Source organism: Mustela nivalis (assembly GCF_964662115.1).
Source record: "Mustela nivalis genome assembly, chromosome: 10".
Lineage (NCBI taxonomy): Eukaryota > Metazoa > Chordata > Mammalia > Carnivora > Mustelidae > Mustela > Mustela nivalis.
The window spans coordinates 19410392-19436987 of NC_139029.1; the positions used below are offsets into that span (position 1 = coordinate 19410392).

Here is a 26596-nt window from a genome sequence, read left to right on the forward strand (position 1 = left end):
CCCTGAGATCATGACCTGAGCAGTGGCTTAACCCACTAAGCCACCCAGGTGTCCCCAAATCTGCCATTTTAAAGTGAACAATTCAAGGGCAGTAGTACATTCACAGTGTTAGGCAGCCACTACCTCTAACTAGTTCCAAAATATTTCCATCATTCCAAAGTAAAACTCCTTACTTACTGAGTAGTTTCCCCATTATTCTCCATGTACTGTTCTGTACTGTTTCTGATCCTCATAATGCTTCAGCTGTGCAGCTGAGGAAAGTGACGCTCTGAGAAGTTCAATGATAAATCCAAGGTCACATCACATAGCTAGGAAATGCGGAACAGTAATTTTGAACCCTAGCGTTTTGACCCCAGAGCCTAAACCTTTGATTTAACACACATCTTTGGGTAAACTCCCAAGAAGGGGGCTGGATTTGGGTTTAAGAGGTCAATTTTGTTGGGCCAGGAATGTAGAAACCCTAAGGGCATCCTCAATTATAAAAAACGCACGTTGAAATAAAGCTGCAATTAGGACTGTATATTATATAGGTGGTTGGCAGAATCTGAAATAATCTAAGGCCAAGAGCAGCTATAGGGCAGGGACTTGGAAAGGTCAGCACTGCAGGAAACTTTGCCAAAGTGTCAAGAAAAAGAAGTTCATATTTCCTTGGGGGCCCCTATATGTGCCAAGCTGAGAACTGAAGAGTGGCCGAGTATCCAGGAGGATGTGGCTCCCCTTGGGGTGGGGTGGGGCAAGGTCAGCCAGGAGACCTCAGGTGGTTGCAAGAGAAGCTAGGGGTGCAACTGGGGAACACAAAGTAGGAAATAGGCCTCAGGCCAAATGTATCCCACTCTGAGGGAGCCACCAGAGCAGGAGGTCTCCGAGGGGTAGAGGGCCTCGCCTTAGTATTCTTCTACAACGTCCTGCAGGGGCGGTCATTACTCTAGCAGCCTTCTTCCTCCACACAGGGGTCCTCTTTCTAGGGTTTCCCGCGTTCTCTCCGAGGTCAAGGATCCCCGAGTTACCCCCTTTTAGGGATCTCTCAGAGAGGACACCCCTCTTAGGTTGTCTCTCATGGTTTCCTCTTTTCTCTCCCTGTGTGGGCCCCTCCTGTCCAGACGATGGTGGTGTTCTCTCACAAGCCCCCCACCTTTTTCAGGCTGGGGATCTTGCGCGAGTTCTAGTCCAACAACGCGCTGCTCTTAGCCCAACCGCGCCCCTCCTGCTCCCAGAAGGCAGCTCCATGGAAACCAAAACATCACAACTCCGCGGAGATATCGCGAGAGGCGCCGTTGCCACCGCGGCCGGGGGGAGGCGGAGCGAGGGCGGGAACAAAGAGCGAAGTGGGAGGGGTCTGGGCACTTCCGAGGTCCCGGGCGGGAGATGGTACCTCCTAGTGGCGCCCCCGCGTGACTGCGCTTTACATAATCGAGGCCGCGCACGTCATAAGTGGCGTACTCCAGTCCAGACCGAATCAGAGTTGTCACAAGCTCTGTGTTCCGCCCCTTCGTGCTTGATGGACGTCTACATGAACCAGTGAACGGGCGACCAACGCCGCCACGCCCGCCTTGATCCGCCCGCACTCGCCGGCCAGCCCGCCTGCCGCAGCCCGCAGCTTGCTGCCGCCACCGCCGCCAGCTTGTCTCTCAGACTGTCAGATAAAGCGGCGGGCCGGGCCGGCTGGCCGGTGAGCACGGCCCGGGCCGGACATGGCGGCGCTCTACGCCTGCACCAAGTGCCACCAGCGCTTCCCCTTCGAGGCGCTGTCTCAGGGGCAGCAGCTGTGCAAGGTGCGCGGGCTGGGGCGGCGGCCGGGAACTGGGACGCTAGAGGCGCGGCCCGGAGCCCCCTGTTCTGCGGGGCCGCTCAGCGGGGTCCGCCGGGCAGGGCGTGGCAGGCCCGCCCAGCCGAGGCGCCTCATCCTCTTCGCTGGGGGCCAGCGGGGCACGTGGGGGAGTCCCGGGCTCAGTCCAGGCCCCCGCGGCCGGCGTGTCCGGGTGCTTAGCAACCGCGAGGGATTGTTCTCGGACCCCTTGAGTTCAGGGGAGGGGACAGTGGGTCTCCTGCTTACCCCCAACCAGACGCACCACACCGAGATCCCTCCGGGGCTGGCTTCCCCGCCTTTGGTTGCAGACTGAGGAACCCCCCTTGCCCCGCCTGGGACTGAACTCCAGAGTTGGGTGCTGCCTGGGAGGAGAGTCTCCCAACTCGGGCGCCTCACGGGCACTTTCCAGCCAGTCTGAAAGTCTGAGGTGGCGCGACTTTATAGAAAAGCCCTACAATTAAGCGCAGGAAGCAAAAGGATTTTTCAGCACCCAGTTGGTGACCTTCGGTCCCGGCCCTAACCAGCTACTGTTCAGTTTTTACTCCTGAAGTTCCAAGGTTTTTTTTCGTTTGAGTTGCCTCATCTGCTTTGCCTATTTAAGTTAATAGAAGTGCTGTGAGGTGACAGTTAAAAGTAACCAAGACTGCCTGGGACGGATTTTGCCATATTCCCCGATCATTCAGTTTGTGCCTCTAATACGGGTAACTCATAACTGTATGTCGCCGTTGCCTCAAATGGCCCTGACTTGTCTACTCTGTTTACTCTGTAAGAAAGAGCTCAGATGTTTGAGATATTTATATACATATATATCTTTTAAGGAAGTTTAATATAGGTAAGCAATAATGATTTTAATTTAGCATTTTCATTTTCCAAGTGAACCTGCTGGGAAATTAAATGGTGGAAGTGACAGAACTAGAACCAGAATCGAGGGCTTTCGATTTCCAGTCTGAGCCTTATTCATACATACTTTGTTTTACAATTTATGACTAGTTCCTTATAAATTCCCTTTTAATTCCCACATCAATGCAGGCCAGTGATGCCAGTATTACAGAAGAGAAAAATAAGGCCCAGAAAGTTCAAGTGACTCACTCAAGCTCAGTGGCTATGCTGGGAATAGTACCTAGGTCTTCTGCCTCCTACTGAAGGCTATTTCCATTTCTGACTGCCTTTTAAAATTATATCCTCATTTCATTTCAGGAATGTCGGATTGCACACCCTGTTGTGAAGTGCACCTACTGTAGAACTGAGTACCAGCAGGAGAGGTACAGTTTTTGTTGACCATGAAAGATGTTGATAGGCTTTTTCCTCTTTAAATCGACAGTTAGTTGCTTTTCACATTACAGATCTGTAATTGAGCGCATTATACACAGATTCTGTGTTTTTTTTTTAATTATAACACATTGACAAATAAAAAACACACGTATCATTCCCTAGTTATCCATTGATTGCTTAAATTTTTAAAGTTACTTTTTTTCCAGATCCTTGGTCATTTTATATTGTGTTTATAAATCTTTATGACACGAAGAAACCACAACAGTAAAACAATGAACCTCTTGTTTCAGTATGTTTGTATTCAGAGTGTCAAGAATTTATAATCCAAAAGAAGATACTTTGGGAAATGTGACAGTTCTGATAAGGGTTTCTTAGCCCTAGTCACATTTGAAACTCACTTGCCTTATGTAAATCTCATTTTTTTTAAAATGTGAAAAACATTTAGGTGTCAGGAAACACACATTTTTGGGAGACTTTCAGTAGTAGCAAAGTAGTTTATTGGTGTAAATTCTGTGGGACTACAGCTGTAATAGTTTCTTCAAGCAGGGTGGGGTCTGTTTGCAAGCTCACACATAGACCTAGAAGCCTAATTTTAATCAGTCTTATTTCAGTTCTAGGAACATTTTCCCCAACATTTTATTATGGATATTTCCAAACTAGAAATGGTTGAAAGAATTAGACAGTAAACACTCATATATCCACCACTTGGATATATTAACTTACATTTACTATATTTGCATCTATGATCCATCTTACTTTAAAGTTGTGGACATCACTATATTTGATCCTAAACAGTTAAGCAGGCATATTGTTAACAAAGTTCAACATTTGTTTACGGTCCTTTATTTTTTTAGAGGTAAATTTTGTGTACACTGAATGCTTGAATCTAAGTATGTCATTCGATGAATTTTGCGAACTGTGTACATCTGTGTAGCCCAAACCCCTTGCAAAATCTAGAACATTACCATCACCACAGAGAGTCCTCTCATGCCTCATCCCACTCAGTCCCTACCCTTCTTGTCTCCCCCACACTACTGTTTTGATTTTCCTTTCCACCACAGATCAGTTTTACCTGTTCTAGCTCTTCATAGAAATGGAAACATATAAAACATCTCCAGAAGCATTGTTTTAGCTTTAACATTTGGGCCTATGATCCATCTTGAATTAGTTTTTGGGTGGGGGGGTAGATAATGAAGTTTGACCCTTCATTCACTCCGCACATAAAAATTTACTGAAGATGGGGATGCCTGGTTGACTTAGTCCATGGAGCATGTGACTCTTAATCTTGGGGTTGTAAATTCAAGCCCCATGTTGGGTGTAGAGATTACTTAAAAAAATTAAATCTAAAAAAAAACTGATTCAGGGGCACCTGGGTGGCTCAGTTGGTTGAGTGTCTGCCTTTGACTTGGGTCATGATCCCTAAGTCCTGGGATCAAGATCTTCATCGATCCCTGTGCTTAGTGGGGAATCTGCTTCTCCCTCTGCCTCTTACCCTCCTCATGCTTTTTCTCTCTCTCTCAAATAAATAAATAAAATCTTTTAAAAAAATTGATTCAAGATGGATCATAGTAATAGTTTTTCTTTGTATGTTTTCTAAGTTGTCAGGAGCATTTGTGTGCGTGTGTGTGTGTATCCCACTTCTTCAGTAATAAATCTAAACATAAACCAAAATGTTCAGCATCACAGAATTTCTGATGGGAAGCCTCTTTCTGAAAGTTTCCTTTAAATGCACCTTACTTTATTTTTAATCTCACTTTTTTTTTTTTTAAAGATTTTATTTGTTTGTTTGACAGAAAGAGATCACAAGTAGGCAGAGAGGCAGGCGGAGGTAGAGAGGAAGGAAAGCAGGCTCCCTGCTGAGCAGAGAGCCCCTTATGGGGCTCAATCCTAGGACCCTGGGATCATGACCTGAGCCAAAGGCAGAGGCTTTAACCCACTGAACCACCCAGGTGCCCCTCGCCTCACTACTTGTACTGCCTCTTTAAAATGGCAGAAAATTGCCCAGGAAAATATTTTGTTTGAATATTCCACTTTTAATTTAAATGTTTTCTACTTTGAGACTTCTCTTTGTTTTAACTTTATGGTCACTTTTGTAGGACTCTATGAGAAAATAATCACAGAGGCTAATAGGCTGGATTTTTATGTGATTTTATTTTCAGCCCCAGAATATAGTTTATTCTTACACATTAAGCATTTGTTCGTACCTCCCTTTGTGAAGAATTAAACTTTATTTGAAGATGGTTTTATTCCCCCATGGTAGTTTATCAGTTTAGATATTTAGGTAATATTATGACCTCTGGACCTTCACAAGACAGAAGATGTTTTTATTTTTGTCAGTGCTTAGTTCTTAGGGAAATTGGAAGTATTGATAAAATATTTGGTCATGGGTGCTTGGGTGGTTCAGTTGGTTAACCAACTGCCTTCAGCTTCGGTCACGATCCCAGAGTCCCGGGATTGAGTCCCGCATTGGGCTCCCAGCTCCATGGGGAGTCGGCTTCTCCCTCTGACCGTCTTGTCTCTCATGCTCTCTCTCACTGTCTCTCAAATAAATAAATAAAATATTTTTTTTAAAAAATTGGTCATACCATCTTTTTCCCCACATCTAGGATTTTCTTTTTTCTTTCCTTCTTTTTTTCTTTCTTTCTTTTTTTTTTTTAAAGATTTTTATTGATTTATTTCACAGAGACAGTGAGAGAGGGAACATAAGCAGGGGGAAATTAGGAGGGGGAAGCAGGCTTCCCTCTGAGCAGGGAGCCCAGATACAGGGCTCTATCCATGTGGGGCTTGGGACTTGATCCTAGGACCCTGGGATCATGACCCAAGCTGAAGGCAGACGCCTAACAACTGAGCCACCCATGTGCCCCACATCTGGGATTTTCGTATGCTTTTACCTACTCAGGAGAGAGTAGACATAATATAGTCAACATGGATAGAGTCTCTTAAGTTTGTATTCCAAACACATATACTTCATTTCTCACCTCAGGTTTCTCAGATGTTTATCTGAATTGAGGAATTACTGCGAGTGCGTTTCAATCTAATCTAATATTTTTTTGAGGGTCCTGTCCATATTTGATAATTTTGGTTAGTGATACTTTGAGATGTGATAATCAGAAATAACTCACGCTCTACTTTAAAGTCTCATTTAGTCTGAGCTAATAAAATTAATAACCACAAGATAATTAAAAAAGAGTTAGTGGCCAGATACTCAGCCTTCAGTTAGCCAAGTATCCAGACCACATATCACCTTGGCACTTAGCAATGAGAAAATTCTGTGGGCTTAAGGAGAGACCAATTTTCAAATGTTGTGAGTAAAACAAGTTTTTTCTTATAAAAGTCTTGTGTGTCTTTTTTCCTTTACAGTAAAACTAATACAATATGCAAGAAATGTGCTCAGAATGTGCAGTTATATGGAACGGTAAGTAGGATTTCTCTGTACCTAACAGTGAGTACTCAGGTCCTTGGAACCTTATATTCTGTGGATTATCAATGTAATTACTATATTTTTATTAGGACTTCTTATGTGTAAATACTTTCTCAGTGAACTTTATCCAGTATTTGAGCTTTCGAGCAGGTCTGTGTTTATGGTCATGATGGCAGGATTGTCATAATTTTCCTTGAGAGCTTCAGTAACCAGTGTGAAAAGAGGAGGAGAAAGATGGATCCTATGATGTGACCTCTTTGGTAGCATTTGACTTCATTTGGATGAATGGATTTTTTTTTTTTTTTTTTTTTTTTTGGTCTCTCAGTATTAGGATTCTGGATATTATGTCCTTGCAGGGAATCTCCTAGCCTGTGACACTGTGATAATGACAAAGAGGTCTTTTGAGAAATTTGGAAGCACTTGCTGGTTTCTTCAAAGTACTGGTTCTGTTGAATTTCTCATAGAAGTCCCAGCATATACACGAATGGGCTTTTGTTATTTGTTCATTTATTTGTTTTAAAATAAATAGTCTTGTGCAGAAAAACACCTTACATAGTGTTGGGAATTGGGCTTCATTCGATTGGTGTAGAAGGAAATTTATGAAGTTGGGAATACATTTTTACAGTGAATAACGAACGATGTAATAGGAATGGTTGCTTTAAAAAATGTACTGACTGGTATTTTATAATATACTCAGTTGACACTTTTTCTCTCTTTAAGCCCAAACCTTGTCAGTACTGCAACATAATTGCAGCGTTTATTGGCAACAAATGCCAGCGCTGCACGAATTCAGAGAAGAAATATGGACCACCATATTCGTGTGAACAGTGTAAGCAGCAGTGCGCATTTGACAGGAAAGATGACAGAAAGAAGGTAAAGCTCTGTGTTTTTGTTGATTTTTTTTTTCTTTCAGAGAAATTAAGGTGGGTCACTTGTGTCAAAAAGACATAAACAAGGGGCGCCTGCTGGGCTTAGTGGGTGGGACCATATGACTCTGGATCTTAGGGTTGTGGGTTTGAGCCCCATGTTGGGTGCAGAGATTACTTAAAAATAAAATCTTTAAAAAGGGGGGCTGCTCCTGGGTGGCTTAGTCACTTAAGCATCCGACTCTTCATCTTGGCTCAGGTCTTGATCTCAGGGTTGTGAGTTCAAGCCCTGACTTGGACTCGGTGCTGGATGTGGAGCCTACTTTACTTTAAAAAAAAAAAAAAAAAAAAGGACATATGACAGAGAAAAGAATTCTCAGTTTCTCTGCTAGATGTTATTGACCTTGAAGATTTTTAGCCTTTAATTTCTTCTTTTACTAAATGTGGACCATTTTATTCTCTTTTTTTAAAAAATAGCATATGTATTTTTTTAAGATATTTGTTTGTTTATTTAAGTGATCTCTACACCCAAGGTAGGGCCTGAACTCATGACTCCAAGATCAACAGTTGCATATTCTTTTGACTGAGCGAGTCAGGTACCGCCGGAGCATTGTATTCTAGTATCTCATGAGAATCTGAATTACAGTGATCAATATCTCATGTAAGTGAAGTGATGACTGCCAAAAGTCTATTGAATTCTGTAAGGGAAAGATTGTGACTTAAGCAGGATGCATGACCAGTTTCACTATCTGACTCTTTAAGTGTTTCTATGTATTGAAGTTAAAAAATTACAAGATGACATGAAAGAGAGCCCTATGTGGAGGGATGGAGTAGGATAAAAGTGGTTTAGATTTGTTCTGTTTTAAAACCCAGTGGCTTCCAGCTGCACTTAGAATAAAACCCAAACCCCTTCCTTGGCCTGCATGGCCCACACCTGCCTCTCAGTCTCATCTCACCTCACACCTCCTGCCCCTCACCTTGTTTCAGCCTCGTTGGCTGCCTTTCAGCCCTTTAGACTTGCCCGTGTCATTCCCACCTTTGTGCTAGCTGTTGTTCTGCCTGATACATCCTTCTCCAAAGCATCTTTAACTGGTTCCTTATGCTCAGATGCCTCTTCTTCACAAAGACCCTTTACTAACTCACTCACTCACCCCTTATCATATTACCCTGTTTTATTGTCTTCATAGCATGTAACATTGTGAGAAATTAATGTTGTTTGTATGTTTGTCAACCTCCACTAGAACATGAGCTCTGTCTTGTTCTTTGCCACATTTCCAGTGGCCTGGCATATAGTAGGTGTCCCCTCTAATATTATTTTATATATATATATATATAAAATAATGTAAAATATAAAACAATATTAGAGGGGACACCTACTATATATATATTATTTATATATGTGTGTGTATGTATATATAATATATATGTTACATAAATGTATATGTATATATGTAGGTTGATAAAAGTTATACTTTGTTGAGAAATATTTCCTTTTTCTTTTGTTTTACCAAACATGGCCAAAATATTATCTGAAATATATCTCCAGCTTGCTGTTACTTACTGAGAGAAAGTTTACTTCTCACTCTCTACTTTTTAAAAAGTGACTGAAAAAGTGATTATTTTATGTATCTTTTTAAATTGAGGTGTAACATACCTTATGTTAGTTTCATATCTATAGCATAATGATTAGGTATTTGTTTATATTGGAAAGTCATCAGCACAATAAATCTAGTTAACATCCATCATTATGCACAGTTAACAGAATTCTTTTTCTTGTGATGAAAACTTTTAAGATTTACACTCTTAGCAACTTTCAAATATGCAACGTAGTATTATTAACTGTAATCATCATACTGTACATTATATCCCTGTGACTGATTTATTTTATAACTAGAAGTTTATACCTTTGACTACGTTTACCCATTTCATCTACCCTCCACTCCCTGCCTCTGGCAACTATCAATTTGTTCTCTTCAATAAATATTCTTTTATTTTATTTATTTATTTTTAAGATTTTTATTTATTTATTTGACAGACAGAGACCACAAGTAGTCAGAGAGGCAGGCACACAGAGAGAGAGGGAAGCAGGCTCCCCACTGAGCAGAGAGCCCGATGTGGGGCTCAATCCCAGGACCCCGGGACCATGACCCAAGCCGAAGGCAGAGGCCCAACCCCCTGAGCCACCCAGGCGCCCCCAATAAATATTCTTTTAATGAAAGAATATAGTACAGACACTTTTTCAGTGTCCAGAGCTACTTTTTGGAGACGTTTAGGCTCATAAGAGCTAACTCTTATTAACCAAATTCCATTAATTTACAATGGGAGGATGTAACTCTCCATTGACCAATGAGAGCAATGGTCATTGCTTCCTGCCAATGAGAGCACATTTTCCCTGAATCAAGATACTGGAGAAGCTGACTTAGGAATCAGGAGGCAGCGTATAATAATAGTTGGAGTATAAGCCTCTCTGTCTCATAGATCTGGGTTAGCTGAATGATCCTGGACGAGTTACTTAATCATTTTTTTTTTTTAAGATTCTGTTTATTTATTTGACAGATAGAGATCACAAACAGGCAGAGAGAGAGGAGGAAGAAGGCTCCCCCCTGAGCAGAGAGCCCAATGCAGGCCTTGATCCCAGGACCCTGAGATCATGACCTGAACCAAAGGCAGAGGCTTTAAGCCACTGAGCCACCCAGGCGCCCCGAGTTACTTAATCATATTATGCATCAGTTTCCTCTTTCCAGTGGGAAACAACAGTAGCTGCTTCATAGGACACAGGGAGATTTAGTTGAGGTAGAAGACTTGCCTAAGTTCACACATCTCACAAGTGGCAGAATTGGGACTTAACCCAGAGGTTCTAGCTCCCAGTACCTATATTCTGTAGTACCCATGTACTACATTCTCTTTTCTTTATCTTTATCTTTGTCTCCTTGTCTTTCAGGTAGATGGGAAATTGCTGTGCTGGCTTTGTACACTTTCGTACAAACGAGTCCTCCAAAAGACCAAAGAGCAGAGGAAACATCTGAGCAGCTCTTCCCGTGCCAGCCATCAGGAGAAGGAACAGTATAGTCGACTGAGTGGTGGCAGCCATTATAACAGGTAACCCCAAGATGCATAAGATAGGACTGGAAGTACTGGTTGGTCCTACAGAATACACAATTAGCCATGGGAGATACCATTTAGTATACATTTTCCTGGTCTTCTCTCTCTGGTTGCCTCTACCACATTTTACAGTTCGTATATCTTCCAAGTGCCGGAGAGATTTCTGTAAGGTATCAGGATTTCCTGACTTCGTTTGTACTATCTGAAAAGTTTGTGGAACTTTCCCTGTAATGTTCTCCTCACCTTTGGAGTGGGCTATCTCTTTAGAAGTTTGGACATTTCACTTTCTGAGGCATGCAGCATTTTTATGAATATTTGATCAGGAGATTGATAGATGTTCTAGGTTTGTCCTGGTGGGATCTAGTCAAAAAGACGTCCTTTCATTGTAGCCTTAGCTTTCTCTCAGAGTATCTGAAGTGTAAGAGTTCTGGGTCTGGATTGAATCCCAGCTCTGTCAGGTTCTCTGTGTGGGATCTTGGGCAAGCTTTTTTCATCTTTAAAATAGGGAAATAGTAGTATTACCTCATGGAATTGTTGTGAAGATAAATTATATAGTGCATGCATAGCGATTAGTTTTATAACTGGCATGTAGGAACCATTCACTATATTTTAGTTACTGTTTGTTGCTGTTACCATTATGATTTTGTTTGTTCATTTAGCAAACGTTATTAAGTACTCTCATGGGCCAGTGACTCTGCTAGGAAGGCAGAGATGAGTACAAGAATCAAACTGCTCATCGAGAGTATGCAGTCTGGTAGGGAAGATAGACCTGTAATCCAATCATTGCAATATAATTCGATGAGCATGAGAAACATCGAGATACAGGCACGAGAGGCAGTAGTAATTAACTACCTTGGAAAGTCAGGCAAGAGACCCTCAGAGAAGAGCTGGTGTTAGGCCTGGAGCTTAGGATGAGTTGGAATCCTCACAGAGGGAATGAGCAGATGCTTCCTAGGCTGAGGGAATAGCGTATGCTGAGACATGGAGGGTGTGAGACCACATGGAACCCTGGGGAACTACAGGTCCTTTTATGTTGCTGGACCTTATGTTCGAGAGCCAGGAAATGGGAGAAAAGAAGGTTTTGCAGACATGTTAAGGAGCATGAACTTGAGCCTGGCGTCCTTAAAAAAAATTAACCCTGATTATTGTGGAGAATACACTGGAAGAAAGAGACTGGGGGATAGTTAAGAAGCTTTTCATATGAGTCCACAATAAGAGATATTAATATTAGAATCTCAACTGAGGCCATGGCACTGGAGATCAAAGAAGCAGATTCAGGAAGATAGTTTAGAGGGAGAATTATGAGAAATTTCGATAATTTGATGAACAGGTAGAAGGGCAGGAGCTGGGGAAGTAAGGGATAATTCTCAGGTTTCTTACTTGGGTGAATAGGTAGATTCTTAACTGAGAGAGAATATAGGAAGAAGGGAAGTTCAGTTTTTAAAAGTTGAGTTTGTGGGGCGCCTGGGAGGCTCACTTTGTTAAGTATCTGCCTTTAGCTCAGGTCCTGATCTCAAATCCTGGGATGGAGCCCTGCATCAGGTGCCCTGCTCAGCAGGGTGTCTGCTTCTCCCTCTCCCTCAGCTTCTCCACCCACTCATGCTCTCTCTGTCTTTCTCTCAAATAAATAAATAAGATCTTTTTTAAAATTAAAAAAAAAAATAAGTTGAGTCTGCAGCATCAAGAAGAATTATTTTTTGGGAGCTTAGACTAGAACTGAGAAGAAAGGTTCAGATATGGCCCATTGGTAGCAAGGAAGAGTCAGTAGGAATAGAAGTTGGTATAAAGTGTGGATTCCTGATGCTTTACCCCCGACTTTAATTCATTAGGATGTAGGATAGAGTCCATGAAGCTGCATTTGGGGAATACCATTTTCAACCCATATGATAAGTAGTTGTTAAAACCATACTCTTGGATGATGTAATTCAAGTTGGAGGCTGAGAACAGAACTCTAGAAGGCCTCAAGAAGGATGAAATAGGAGTGCCTGGGTGGCTCAGTTGGTTTAGCCTGTGCCTTCATCTAGGTCATGATCTCAGGGTTCTGGGATCAATCCCCGAATTGGGCTCTTTGCTCAGCCAGGAACCTGCTTCTCCCTCTCCCTCTGCCTGATTCGCCCACTTGTGATCTCTCTTTTTCTCTGTCAAATAAATAAATAAAAATCTTAATAAAAAAAAAAAAAGAAGAAGGACGGAGTATTTGCAAACCATGTATCTGATCAGGGGTTAATCTACAAAATATATGAAGTGTTCATACAACTCAATAATTAAAAAAGCAAATAATCCAATTTAAAAATGGACAAAGGACCTGAGTAGACATTTTTCCAAAGAAGACATACAAATGGCCAGTAGATACATGCAAAGGTGCTAAACATCACTAATCATCAAGGAAATGCACATCAAAACCACAATGAGCTATTACCTCACATCTTTTAGGATGGCTGTTATCAAAAAGACAAGAAGGGTGCCTGGCTGGCTCAGTTGGTGGAGTGTGCGATTCTTGATCTCAGGGTCATGAGTTTGAGCCCTACATTGGGGATGGAGCCTACTTAAAATTTAAAAAATTGGGATGCCTGGGTGGCTCAGTTGGTTAAGCAGCTGCCTCTTCGGCTCAGGTCATGATCCCAGCGTCCTGGGATCGAGTCCCACATCGGGCTCCTTGCTCCTCAGGGAGCCTGCTTCTCCGTCTGACTCTGCCTTCCACTCTGTCTGCCTGTGCTCGCTCTCGCTCGCTCTCTCTGACAAATAAATAAAATCTATAAAAAAAAAAAATTTTTTTAAATTAATATTTCTAGAAAAGTACTTTTTAAACAATAAGATGAATTATACTTCTTATTAAGATTTTATTGACTCTGTTCCCATAGTTATTAATAAAGCAGGTAATATTTAGTTCAAGCTAAGAATTTTGTGGGCCTATGAAGGAGAGCTAGCCATGCATTCAGGACCTATGAAATCAACACGTTGGATTTTTTTTTTTTTTTAAAGATTTTATTTATTTATTTGACAGAGAGAAATCACAAGTAGATGGAGAGGCAGGCTGAAAGAGAGAGAGGAAGAAGCAGGCTCCCTGCCCAGCAGAGAGCCTGATGTGGGACTTGATCCCAGGACCCTGAGATCATGACCTGAGCCGAAGGCAGCGGCTTAACCCACTGAGCCACCCAGGCGCCCCACGTTGGTGGATTTTAATAATCAAGAATAGGGGCACATGGGTGGCTCAGTTGGTTGAATATCTGCCTTCAGTTCAGGTCGTGATCCCAGGGTCCTGGGACCTTTGAGGACAGACCCAGGGCCAGAGGATGGGAATGACTGTTGGTATAGTGGCTGGTTTCCAGCAAGGAGCTCAACGGGAGGTCTGCTTCTTCCTCTCCCTCTGCCTGCCGCTCCCCCTGGTTGTGCTTTCTTTCTCTCTCTTTTGTCAAGAGAATAACTGAAATCTTCAAAAAAAAAAAAAAAAGACCGATTATCTCTTGTATAAAAGAGCTATGATGTCATGTTGGTCCCATTTAACAAACCTTTATTGTGATGTTTTATAAATCTTTGATTTCTAATGTGTGTCTCTCTATTTTTGCATTAAAAGCCAGAAAACACTTTCTACATCTTCAATTCAAAATGAAATCCCAAAGAAAAAATCCAAGTTTGAGTCAATTACAACCAATGGAGACAGGTAAGCCAGTTGGTGTGTCTGCATGCTTCCATTTGAGCTCCTGATACAGTTCCTGAAACAGGACATTCCAGGGTATCCCTTGGACCTAATCTAGGGTTTTTATTGAGGCTCTGAGCATCATTACATTAGCCGCTCAGCATCTTACCAATAAGCGGTGCCGATGTTTGTTTATAACTAATCCTGTCAGTAAAAGACAAGCACATATAACTGGATTTAATAGCACCTGAATTCTGTAGTCCACAAATAACTCCCCCGCACTGATTCTAAGAAATCAGGAGCTATATGTTTTTCGCTATGATCTGTGCCTGTGGCCTCCTCCAGGCAGGACAGGAGTTGGTCTTGAGAGGTGCAACAGAGACCAGTTAGAGTTAAGGCAGTATTGCTCAGTCTGTGAGGGGGTAATCCAAGCTTCCTTAGTATGCAGAAAGCCCAAGGCAGATAACGAATTAGCAGTGAATGAGATGCATTCAAATATTTTTACTTCTTTTAAACCTGTCTAAATACATATTTTTACTCAGTATAAGCCATTTATAAAGTTTAAATGCTACAATTTTATACCAATTACTCCTATGTTTATTTGCTAAAAATATATATATATATTTTTTTATTCTTTGCTTTCTCTTCTCCTGACCGATGTGTCCTCTTGCAAGCTGCTTTGTCCTAATATCCAGAGTGCCCCATCCATGTTGGTAGAGTGGCTGGTTTCCAGCTAAGTCTTGGGGCCACCCATTTTCCCGTTTCTGCAGGCTCAGGAATCCTGAAGTGAGACACTGACATACTCTTCCCGAGAATGCTTAGAATCATGTCCATTCTGAAAACTCCTAGTATCAGTTCTCCCTCCCAGCCAGTGGTGGGTATGGGAGTAGACTAGCACATAGGCTTACCAGGGCTGAATTTCATTTAGGGGAGCACAAAGCATCTGTGAAATTTATTCTTTCCTTTTACCTTTTTTATTACGTTGATTTTAGATTCTACAAGGTGTCTAATTTTTTTTTTTAAGATTTATTGATTTATTTGAGACAGAGTGTGTGAGGTGGGGAACGGCAGAGGGAGAGAATATCCAAGCAGACTCTCCACTGAATGCTGAGCCCAACCCAGGACTCCATCCCACAACCGATGAGATCGTGATCTGAGCCAAAACCAAGAGTCGGGTGTTAACCAACTGAGCCACCTAGTCATCCCTGCAAGGAGTCTTTTTATCAGCCAGTATCACTGATTTATACTTTTTGAATTGAACCTTCTGGAAATGTTTAACTTAGATATTCAAATTATATGGGAGAAAGAACCATAAAGACCATCTTCTTTGGTCAACTTCACTGTGCTGAGCACAGAGCCTGACATGGGGCTTGATCTCACAACCCCGAGATCACAATCTATGCCAAAATCAGATACTCAACCAACTATATATAGCCCCCTCAGATAGCTTTATACTTCTAAAATGGTTTTTGTTGGTTTTTTTAAGTATCCTGCAGAATTCATAGCCTCCCTCTCGTATTTTCTAGTTTGTTGAAATTGTAGCAAAAACTTTCCAATTTGATGAAAGTCTGAGTTGATTTCTAGCTTTCCTTCCCAGAGGAAAGCTACTTTTTGATCATATTTATTTATTGTTCTGTTGGTAATAAAAAAGTACCCTCAATAATGGGTGATGCCCAGGCAACCTTGTGGTTTATTGTTTCTAAAGGAGTTTCTAAAGGACATTCTTTTCCTTTCCTCATAGGTTTTTGTTTTTGTTTTTTTAAGATTTTACTTTTATTTTTAAAGGTTTTTTTTTTTTTTAATTTATTTGACAGAGAAAGAAAGATTACAAGTAGGCAGAGAGGCAGGCAGAGAGAGAGGGGGAAGCAGGCTCCCCGTTGAGCAGAGAGCCCGATACAGGGCTTGATCCCAAGACCCTGAGAGATCATGACCCAAGCTGAAGGCATAGGCTTAACCATTGAACCACCCAGGTGCCCCAAAATTTTACTTTTAAGTAATGTCTACACCCAGCATGGGCCTTGAACTCAGGACCCTCAGATCAAGAGTTGCATCTTCAAGTGACTGAGCCAGCCAGACACCCCCTCCCCCTTGTAGTTTTATTTCATTCTTCATTTGAAATATGCCTGAAAGAGTAGACTTACTTTGTGTGGCCTTTGAGGAAAGAAGAGGATGGGAATGACAGGGAGGCAGGTTTTGGCTTAACCTGAGGAGGATTATTCTTATATTAAAAGGTTTAGAAATGACAAGAAGCTTCCCAAAGAAGTGTAGTGAGTTTCTTGTCATTGGAGATATTTGAAAAGAGACTGGATCTAATTTTCTGCCTTGCTAACCTAACCATTTGTTTTCATTTGATTTCCAGCAGTTCTTATTAATCAAAAGTTAGAGAGTTAGAAAGGTCAGGTCCTAACACAGCATAGACATGATTGGTTTTGTCAACAATGTATTGGAATGGGAATAATCTTCCCTTAAGAAGCAGGTAGAGAAGAGCATTAGAAACTTTGGGGACCACAAGATTAATATTAGCCCATGACTCTGTTTCATTTGTCATTCTAGTTATGGGCTTACGTAAATTCTTTTGGATCGAGGGAAGACAGTCCCTTGGCAGGTATTGAAACTGGTGGAGACTTTGATGGGTTCTGTCAGTATTTTCTCCTGCTTGCCTTGTTTTATTATATGGCATTTACTTTTTGTCACCCAGTAATTCTGCGTATTCATCAGTTATGAAAGCACAGGTCCTTTCTTCTGACATGCTTCATGTAGACCAAGAGAGAATATTCTTAGCAGTGGACTGTGTCTTTTAGCCATAGAAATGTTTGACTTGGTAACTGTGAGGCTGTCCAGTGATTCTGCTTGCTGTTTAGAGGTTCTGCCTGTGTAGAGGAATGCTGGTTGTTAGGTGTAGTTCAAGATGGAGGAACGAACCAATAGCAAGGGGGACCTAGAGTCCTTGCCATATTGATGCAGGGAGCTGAGAATAAACATTCTGGTGTGTGCTTAGGAAAAACAGGTCTGTGTTTTACTTTAAAGGTTGCCCGGGGAAGAGTAAGAGCTTTCTTTGGGAAGTCTTTAGAGAAGGGCAGGATTTGACTCTCATGGCGATGATTCCTTAACTTGTTTTGGGTATAAGACATCTCTGACCAACCAGGGAAAGCTATGGATCCTCACCCTAGAAACTGCCCATTGTATGTATACATTGAATTGTACATACAATTTCAGGGGGTTACAGATTCCCTGGAGCTGGGCCTGGTTAGAAGACTCTGCTAAGAGGACAGAGTTCACCTGGCACTTGGAAAAGATGAAGTGCTCAAGTGCTGTTACTGGGAAGAATCTGTTAAAAACACAGGTTGTGGTGTGACTGGAATTTGCTAGAGTCTTTTCCGGGAGTGTGCTAGGATTGAGCCCTACATCTGGCTCCCTGCCCAGTGGGGAGTCTGCTTCTCTCTCTCCCTCTGCCCCTCCCCCTGCTTGTGTTTTCTCTCTTTCTCTCTCAAATAAAATCTTTTTTTTTTTTTTTAAGATTTTATTTATTTGACAGAGTGAGAGAGAGCACGAGCAGGGGGATCTGTAGGCTGAGGGAGAGGGAGAAGCAGGGTCTCCCCTGAGCAAGGAGTCCCACCTGGGACTGGATTCCAGGAGCCTGGGATCATGACCTGAGCTGAAGGCAGCCGCATAACCAAATGAGCCACCCTGGTGCCCCAATAAGTAAAATATTTTTTAAAACTATCATCTTTTTATAATTTTTAAAAGGGACTGACTGCCTCCGAGATGGAATCAGCAGCTTCTTTTTTTTTTTTTTTTTTTAAGATTTTATTTATTTATTTTAGAGAGAGAGAGAGAATGGTTGGGGGGAGGGACAGCAAAAGGAGGGAGAAACAGACCCCCACACTAGCAGGGAGCCCAACGACAGATGCTAAACTAACTGAACCACCCAGGCACCCCTGTGTAGCGGCTTCTTAGCAGCTGTACCACATCACAGTACTTTGGAGCAGAAAAAAAAAGAACCAAAAGATGAACTCTATGGGGAGCTTTAAAAGAAAAATACATGAGCTTACAATTGATCATTTATCCAGATTCTGGGGAAATTAGTCTCAAAAAATTGACTGTTTCACCCATAAATAATTGGGCATCTTCAGTGCACCTGAAACAAAAAGTCCTTGACTCTTGGAGAATGCATTTGCTTTCACCTTGACTATGAATGCTGCAGAAATGCCCTGGGTTGTGGTTTGGTTGGTATAGTTATCTCATGATCACCGTGCCTGTGCAGTTTCACAAATGCTGTTGATTCTGGCATTTGTGGAGCCTTGTGCTTACTGCTGGGAATTCAGATAGTTGTTCTCACCTTTGAGCTTGTCATCAAGTGGCCTATGGTGTGTCCTCAAGGAGAAAAAGGTTTATCCCTCCAAGTTATGATTTTTTTCGCCCCTCCATGTTTCTACTCAGCTTTTCCCCAGACCTGGCTCTGGACTCACCAGGCACTGACCACTTTGTCATCATTGCCCAACTGAAGGAAGAAGTGGCCACTCTGAAGAAGATGCTGCATCAAAAGGATCAAATGATTTTAGAGAAAGAGAAGAAGGTACAGTTTTGTTAATGCCTCTCAGGCCAGAGTGATGCCAGGGTAAGCATGTGTACCGTGGGGCATGGTGCTGACTCTTGTTTAACTGGTATTTATTTGGTACTGACCACTGACGCTTTGAGAGATCCAATGGCAAGGTTGGGCTATTCTGGGAGAGAGTTACTATCTGCCAAGATGACTCATGATCTGGTAATACTGTGGTGAAGCTACCTTGGTCAGGTGCATTTAGCAAGTTGATTTTTCTCAGCATTTGGTGGGAACTTCCGCTTTTCAGGGAGGACTTGTGTTGACCAGGCTTACAGAGGTTATGTAAAAAACTACAGTGCCCCTCTTAATTCACAGTGGGGCATACCTGGTTACCATTCTCAGTGTGAGCTCCTTTAGAAGGTTGTAATCAGAAGGTGCTGAATGAGCAGAGAGTCAGGACAAGAGGAGGTAGTTATGTAATTGGAATTTTTAATGCTCTCAAGCTAAAAGAACCTGATGTCTCCATCTCTATTATTGGGAAGGCCATGTCTGTGGGACGTAATACTCAAAATATGTGGGCCAGGTCTTCCTCCTTCCTGGACAGTGTTCAGGTAGGCCTTCCTCCATGACTCTTGTGTTACTTTGCTTCCATTACTTCCATTGCTGACAACTCCCTTCCTGAGTGACCCATTCTTTTTTTAAAGATTTTAAAGATTTTATTTATTTATTTGGCAGACAGAGATCACAAGTAGGCAGAGAGGCAGGCAGAGAGAGAGACAGAGAGAGAGAAGCAGGCTTCCTGCGGAGCAGAGAGCCCGATGCGGGGCTCGATCCCAGGACCCTGAGATCATGACCCGAGCCGAAGGCAGCAGCCCAAACCACTGAGCCACCCAGGCGCCCCCTGAGTGACCCATTCTTGAAACACATTAACACCTTCAGAAAGTCTTACTCTGGTCTAACAGTTAGCCTCCCTCTTTAAGGGAACTTTTTACATCCTTCTTCTGACTCAGGTCTATTTATCTTGTTTTTAGGTTCTTAAAGAATATCTCATTTTTCTCTTAATATATTAATAACAGTAATAGCTAACTTTTATCAGATACTTAAGTACCTGACTGTTCTGCATGCTTTCTGTGTATTAACTCATTTGTCTTTTTTTTTTTTTTTAAGATTTTATTTATTTATTTGACAGAGAGAAGCTCTCTCTCAGCAAGAGAGGGAACACAAGAAGAGGGAGTGGGAGAGAGAGAAGCAGGCTTCCCGCTGAGCAAGGAGCCCGATGTGGGACTTGATCCCAGGACCCTGGGACCATGACCGGAGCTGAAGGCAGATGCTTAACAACTGAGCCACCCAGGCGCCCCCTCATTTGTCTTTATAATAGCTCTTTGAGAGGGGAATTACTGTTATCATTATGTCATAGTTGAAGACAGCCTCCAATATTTTCCCTCTTAGGCTTCCATTCCCTTCACCTGGTTGGGTTTGTTTTTTTTTTTCCCTGAAGCTGGATGTTTTTTTGTGCCAAGTTTGGAGTGCTAGTGTTCATTGTGAATGGCTAACAAAGGCATTTATAACATTAAAATATTTATATGCATTCTTTCTACTTTCAACCTCATTTTATAGATGAGGAAATGAACCCAAAGATATTAAATGATGTACCAAATCCCACAACCAGTAAATGGCAGAACAAAGTAATTAACTCAGATCTTTCTGACTCTGCTGTTCTTTCTACTAGCCTATGCTCTCTTCTGCCAGCAAGGTGGAGATTCATGGGGAGAGACCAGTATTTACTACATGGCTATTGGAAGAAAGCAGACCCAAGTATATTTTCTTCATGGACTAGATCAGAAGGGCACATTAAAGGATTTTGCAAATTAAGATTAAATGGACCCTTGGTTTACTGCTTTGCCAAGTTTGGGCTTTAAAAGGAGCAAAAACAGGGCGCCTGGGTGGCTCAGTGGGTAAAAGCCTCTGCCTTTGGCTCAGGTCATAATCCCAGGATCCTGAGATTGAGTCCCGAACTGAATCAGGCTCTCTGCTCAGCTGGGAGCCAGCTTTCTCCTTTCTCTCTGCCTGCTTCTCTGCCTACTTGTGATCTCTGTCTGTCAAATACATAATTTTTTTTAAGAAAATTAAAAAGAGCAAAAGCAAATAGTAGATTGTTTCTCATCACTTTTAGGATCAAGGTCACGCTTCTTGGCTTAGAACACAGGCCCTTCCACATCATGCCTGCCTATCTGTTGTATCATCTCCTGCCACTCTCCATGCTCATCAGTCATTCGAACAAGCTGTCATTTATCTCGTACTCTCTGGCTGTGTCCATACAGTTTCCTTAGCTTGGATGCTCTTCTCCCTATCTCGTGTGCCAGTTGTAGCTAATGTACCTCAAAACTCAGCTCACACATCACTTCCCTCTCTGTTCTTTGAATAATGTAGTCAGTAGAAGGAGGCCTAGGGTTTGAATTCTAGCTCTGTTACTTGCTAACATGTATGATCTTAGACATGTTACTTAACCCTTTCTAAGCCTTGGTTTTCTCATCTATAAAATGGGAAAAATAATATTGCCCCCCCAAAGATTTATTATGGGATTGAATTAAAAATATAATCAAATAGGTTAGGGCCCCTGACTGGCTCAGTTGGAGGAGCATGCAACTCTTGATCTCGGGATTGTGAGTTCAAGCCTTACGCTGGGTACAGAGATTACCAAAAAAGCCAGAACAAGGGGTGCCCGGGTGGCCCAGTGGGTTAAAGCCCCTGCCTTCGGCTCAGGTCATGATCCCGGGGTCCTGGGATCGAGCCCCACATGAAACTTTCTGCTCCGCGGGGAGCCTTCTTCCTCCTCTCTCTCTCTCTGCCTGCCTGTCTGCCTACTAGTGATCTCTATCAAATAAAAAAATAAAATCTTTAAAAAAAAAAAGCCAAAACAAAACAAAAACAACCACAGAGAGAGAGAGATTACTAAGCAAAAACAAAACAATTGTGTATATATTCAAACATTTTGCCTGGAACAGGGTTAAAAATTCAATAAATGCTTTTATTCTCCTGGCTTCTCTCAAACCGTTAGTCATATTGTATTATAATCACTGATTTATTTGGAGGATTATTGACATGTATTAAATACATAAAGTTTTTGTTTTTTTGAGATTTTTTAATTTATTTGACAGAGAGCGCTCACAAGTAGGCAGAGAGGCAGGCGAAGGGAAAGGGAAAAAGCAGGCTTCCTGCTGGGCAGCAAGCCCAGCGTGACATGGGGCTCATGACCTGAGCTGAAGACAGATGCTTAACCGACTGAGCCACCCAGGCACCCCAATACATAAAATCTTTAAAACCTGGCAGTGATGAAGTATCAGAAGTGATATGTCAGGATTTTGTATAATTTTCAAGAAATCTTCAGACTAGGATACAGAATCTCTTGGCTTTGATTTAGTCATCAGGAGAGTCCTGGATTTCATTCATTTGGGAAACAATTTAGTTCTTTGGTACCAGAACATTTTTCATGCACAAATATTTCTTCTGGTCATTCTGCCCTTTTTTTCCCTCCCGTCAGATCACAGAGTTGAAGGCTGATTTCCAATACCAAGAATCTCAGATGAGAGCCAAAATGAACCAGATGGAGAAAACCCACAAAGAAGTCACAGAGCAATTGCAGGTGATTCTGCTTATTTTATGTGATAAGCCTGGTGTATTTAGCTGATTGTATTTTAAGTGATTGTCCCTTATATTTTTTTGTTCTCAGGGAATTGACAAATTCACATTAACTCACCTTATAGTTGTCTTTTATTGTTTGACTGTTGGGTGTGTTCTGATCTTTTTCCCTCAAAAACAGTGGAAGTAATAAATGTGTATTTTGATTTTTGGATAAGCCAGATGTGATTCCAGATGTCTGGATTATGCATTCTGTTTATCCAGCACGTTAAGGCACTCCATGGTTTGTTTTTGTTGCACAAAGCATCTTTTGTAACCGTGGATCCCAGGAGGTTGTAGTGTGCTGATTAACCTCCAGCAAACACTGTCTTCCTCTAAACCAAGCCCTAGAGCTTTCTGTTGTTTTCTGCCTCAAGAGCTTGGTCTCTTCCTGACCCTCTATATTGTATGCCCTAGCATCTGCATGAAAAACGTGTCCTGTCCTGTTAAAACATTCTTCTTGCACTGACTTTTTTTGTTTAGGCCAAAAACCGAGAGCTCCTGAAGCAGGCAGCTGCCTTGTCCAAGAGCAAGAAGTCTGAGAAGTCAGGAGCTATAACCTCTCCATGAGAGATCATAAGGAGGCTCCCAGCCAACAGCAGCGGGATTCCTGGGTTAGGCTTGGTGACCGGGCTATTCTCTGGGAATTGCAAGCTTTCTTAAGAAATCTCTATTTTATTACAGTTGCCCTTCTTTGTGGGATTGCAGTGGGCTGAATGGAAACATCTGGTTAGTGCTGTGTCTTGACTGCATGCTTGGATGTTTGGGGTTCCAAGCTCTCTGTTTCGTGCTCTCACTCCTCTTCCCCCCCACCCCCAACCCCCAGTCCTACTCTCTGTCTCTTTGTCTCTCCCTTTTGGTACTATTCTTTGTGTGTGTGTGGTGGTCACTGCTCAGTGTTACGTGCAGAATGATTTTTTGTTTGTTTGTTTTGTCCATCATTGCATCCTGCCATACCCATGAGCAAATAGTTTGGCATTAATTACATATCACTGCCACCCTCTGAACTTTCAAAACTGCCACCTTAAGACTTGGTAAATGGAAGAGGCTTTCTCTCTCCAATAAACCTTTTGCTTCAGGGTATATTCTTGGGTTTTTTTCCAGGTATATTATGTATGAACTTTGTACTATGTATAGCCAGAGTTTTATTTATTTTTTAAAAAAAGAAACTTTTTCTTGATAAAGGAATAATGGTAGCCTAGCTTGTTCTTCTTGTAAAAGTGATGCCTCTTAAAAAAAAAAAGTTCTACTCTCTACCTTTTCGTAAAGGAATAAGACCTTTTCTTGTTACCTTGGAGTCTTAAAAACTGATTGCTGAGGTGAAACAACTCAATGCAGAAGTATGGAGTTAAGTGCCTTTTGGAGGATTTCTTGGAAGAGCATTTAAGAAGAGGATACTTAAGGGAGATAGCAAAGATTTGAACAGTCTGTCTTTTTAAGTAAGGGCAGAAAGAAAGGTTGTCCAGGTTTTACTGGACATTTCCCTCCCCTATCCCTTTCTTGATTGTTTTATGAGACTGATTTTAAATTCTCACACTGCCACTTCTTTAGAAAAAAAAAAAAAGCACCCTTATATCAGTTGTTATATTGGGCCATTGTCAGAGAACTTTTTTTTTTTTAAATGAGCAGATTCAAAATAGAATCATACTCGAACTACAGAGCATTTTGAGAGTCAGTATGAGCTGCTCAAGTATGGACTCTGAATCTGATTGCAAGAATTGATATCACCGTACCTTCTCCCTACTCCTCCTCATCCACCCCAGCCTGTACACTCCCTGCTTTGAATGGAAATATATTGAAAACAGGTGCTTATCAGAAGCAGCTTGGCCTCAGCCAGAATTGTTTGTGTCCTGTTTTCCCTTCTTGACCCAACAGGCACATGGATTTACTTTTCTAGGAGAAGAGATAGATTTGCACTTCTAGCCATTCTCTCAGGTCCTCTATGGGATGTTTGTGAAAGAAATGAAAGATGTGTAATATGCCATGAAACACAGTAAAATCAACTACCTTGGAATCTTTAATGGAGAGGGAGGGGTGCTGAGGCTAGAGGTAACGATGAGGGCAGATGACCTTTGTACCTCAGTGTACCAAAATTGTAAGCAGTCAGTTTAACTTGCTAGGCAATTCCTAGAGGCAGATGCTTATGATTTGTAATAACATTCTCACAAGTGGAGCCATGCACAGAATTGGACAGAGATGTGGAAATGGGTGGCTTTTTTTCTGAGAAGAGAAACAATGGACCATGTTGCTTCTATCTCACTCTAGTAGGGGAAGTCATTTTCCCTTCTAAGCAGGGGGAACGGCAGTGCTAAATAGTTTTGTAACTTTTTGAATGAGAAACTTTTAGGTAAAGATAAACTGTCAGATAATATTTTTCAGACGCATTTACATTTGACTATGGGGAAAAGATGGTGAAAAAAGTTACAGTCATGGTTTTTTGGGTTTTTTTAATTTGGAAGACTTGAGAAATTCTGTTTCATGAAGTGATAATATAAAAACACATAGTTAGTTTTATACTAAATCTTTTTTTAAGGTCTTGGCATTTAATATAAAGCAGATTCACACATTTTCTAACTTTCCACAAGTTCCAAAAAGTAAAGGAAGAAAACTCAGTCTTAAAATTTTGGTTTTTAAAAATCATGACACTGTTTTACCATGAAATTGAGTAGCTAACTTTTGGTAACACCTTTTGTTCATTTGTATGTTTGTATAATGGACATTTTGAAACACAGGAATGTTTTGGTTTGTACAAACTTTGAAAAATGTGTGTTAATAAAAATTCAAATTGACCCAAGTATAATTGTTGGATGATTGATTGATTGATGGCTGGTTTACCAATGGACATACCCATGGTGCCCATCAGCCTAGAAAACATTTGTCTTGCTTGTAGACTTAAACAATTAAAAGCCTAACTGTGGTAACAGGGAGTTTCAGATCTCCATGATCAGAAAATAAACTCTCTTTTTTCTTCCACTTTATTTTCCAGTTTAAGTGCTTATTTTGTTATAAACACTATGCTAGACAATTGAAGGAAATTGACAAAGTTACTGTCCTTACAGGCTTCCATTTAGTGAAATACTGGACAACACTAGTTGTCTTGTTTCTTGATTTTGTATTTACCATTGTTTTTCAAAATATAGGATGAATCTTTATAAGGTATGAGTGAAAGGATTTTGAGATACCATCTCAAGAAGGAGAGGAATGTTACTAGTTTGAAACTTTGGTACTGATGGGTTTTATTTTTTTACTTTTATAAAGATTTTATTTATTTATTTGTCAGAGTGGGAGAGATAGTTAGAGAAGGAATACAAGCAGAGGGAGTGGGAGAGGGAGAAGCAGGCTTCCCGCTGTGCAGGGAGCCTGATGCGGGGCTTGATCCCAAGGTCCTGGAATCATAACCTGAGCCAAAGGCAGATGCTTCACAACTGAGGCGCCCCAGTACTGGTAGGTTTTAAAATTAATAACGGGTGCCTAGGGGCGCCTGGGTGGCTCAGTGGTTTGGGCTGCTGCCTTTGGCTCGGGTCATGATCTCAGGGTCCTGGGATCGAGCCCCGCATCGGGCTCCCTGCTCCGCAGGAAGCCTGCTTCCCTCTCTCTCTCTCTCTGCCTGCCTCTCTGCCTACTTGTGATCTCCGTCTTTCAAATAAATAAATAAAATTAAAAAAAAAAAAATAACGGGTGCCTAGAGTACACTGGAATGTTTATAGTCCCACAGTAGCCAAACTATGGTAAGAAACTAGATGTCAATCAACAGATGAATATACACACACACACACACACACAAGGGAATATTATGCAGCCATCTAAAAACTCTTGCCATTTGCATTGATTTGGATAGAACTAGAGGATATTATGCTAAGCGAAATAAGTCAATCAGATAAAGAATTATGATCTCTCTGATACAAAGAATTCGAGAGGCAGGGCGGGGGTCATGGGGGGAAGGGAGGGAAAAAAAATGAAACAAGGTGGGACCTGGGAGGGAGACAAACCATAAGAGACTCTTAATCTCAGAAAACAAACAGGGTTGTTGGGGGCTGGAGGGTGGTTAGGGATAGGGTGGCTGGATGATGGATATTGGGAAGGGTATGTGCTATGGTGAGTGCTGTGAATTGTGTAAGACTGATGATTCATAGACTTGTACTCCTGAAGCAAATAATACATTATATGTTAATTTAAAAAAAACACATACTTTTCAGACATTGTCACTGTCACATCCTGATCATTCTATTCCATAGACTCAATGACAACTTACTTTTCTTCCCTAAATTAA

At 41.7% G+C, this 26596-nt stretch overlaps 2 protein-coding genes and 1 long non-coding RNA gene across 7 annotated transcripts in view; 2 read left to right on the forward strand and 1 right to left on the reverse strand.

Annotated features, from left to right (window-relative positions):
• Positions 1 to 26596, forward strand: part of LOC309841656 — a 963915-nt gene that overhangs the window by 853875 nt on the left and 83444 nt on the right. The window lies entirely within an intron of this gene.
• Positions 1 to 26596, reverse strand: part of WASF2 (WASP family member 2) — a 937387-nt gene that overhangs the window by 160063 nt on the left and 750728 nt on the right. The window lies entirely within an intron of this gene.
• On the forward strand, positions 1305 to 25120 carry FAM76A (family with sequence similarity 76 member A). 3 transcript variants are annotated; one of them, XR_014299218.1, is made up of 9 exons: positions 1305 to 1772; positions 3005 to 3069; positions 6440 to 6494; positions 7221 to 7373; positions 10308 to 10465; positions 14043 to 14129; positions 18546 to 18723; positions 22190 to 22291; positions 22810 to 25120. XR_014299218.1 is itself a non-coding variant. In XM_082684916.1 (9 exons), exons 1-9 carry the CDS (start codon positions 1692 to 1694, stop codon positions 22894 to 22896), a joined length of 924 nt encoding a protein of 307 aa, XP_082541042.1. In that variant the 5' UTR covers positions 1310 to 1691; the 3' UTR covers positions 22897 to 25120. The 3 variants fall into 3 exon arrangements, 1 of the variants encoding a protein (XP_082541042.1); XM_082684916.1 differs by having other exon boundaries at positions 1310 to 1772; positions 18546 to 18681; XR_014299219.1 differs by lacking the exons at positions 22190 to 22291; positions 22810 to 25120 and adding an exon at positions 19555 to 22183 and having other exon boundaries at positions 18546 to 19330.

What these genes read in the sequence shown, in the direction of transcription:
- FAM76A (XM_082684916.1), top strand. Translation starts at nt 1,692, where the DNA reads ATGGCGGCGCTCTACGCCTGCACCAAGTGCCACCAGCGCTTCCCCTTC. An exon ending in ATGTGCAGTTATATGGAACG is followed by an intron (nt 6,495 to 7,220) that starts GTAAGTAGGATT and finishes TCTCTCTTTAAG; the next exon opens with CCCAAACCTTGTCAGTACTG. An exon ending in AAGTCACAGAGCAATTGCAG is followed by an intron (nt 22,292 to 22,809) that starts GTGATTCTGCTT and finishes TTTTTTGTTTAG; the next exon opens with GCCAAAAACCGAGAGCTCCT.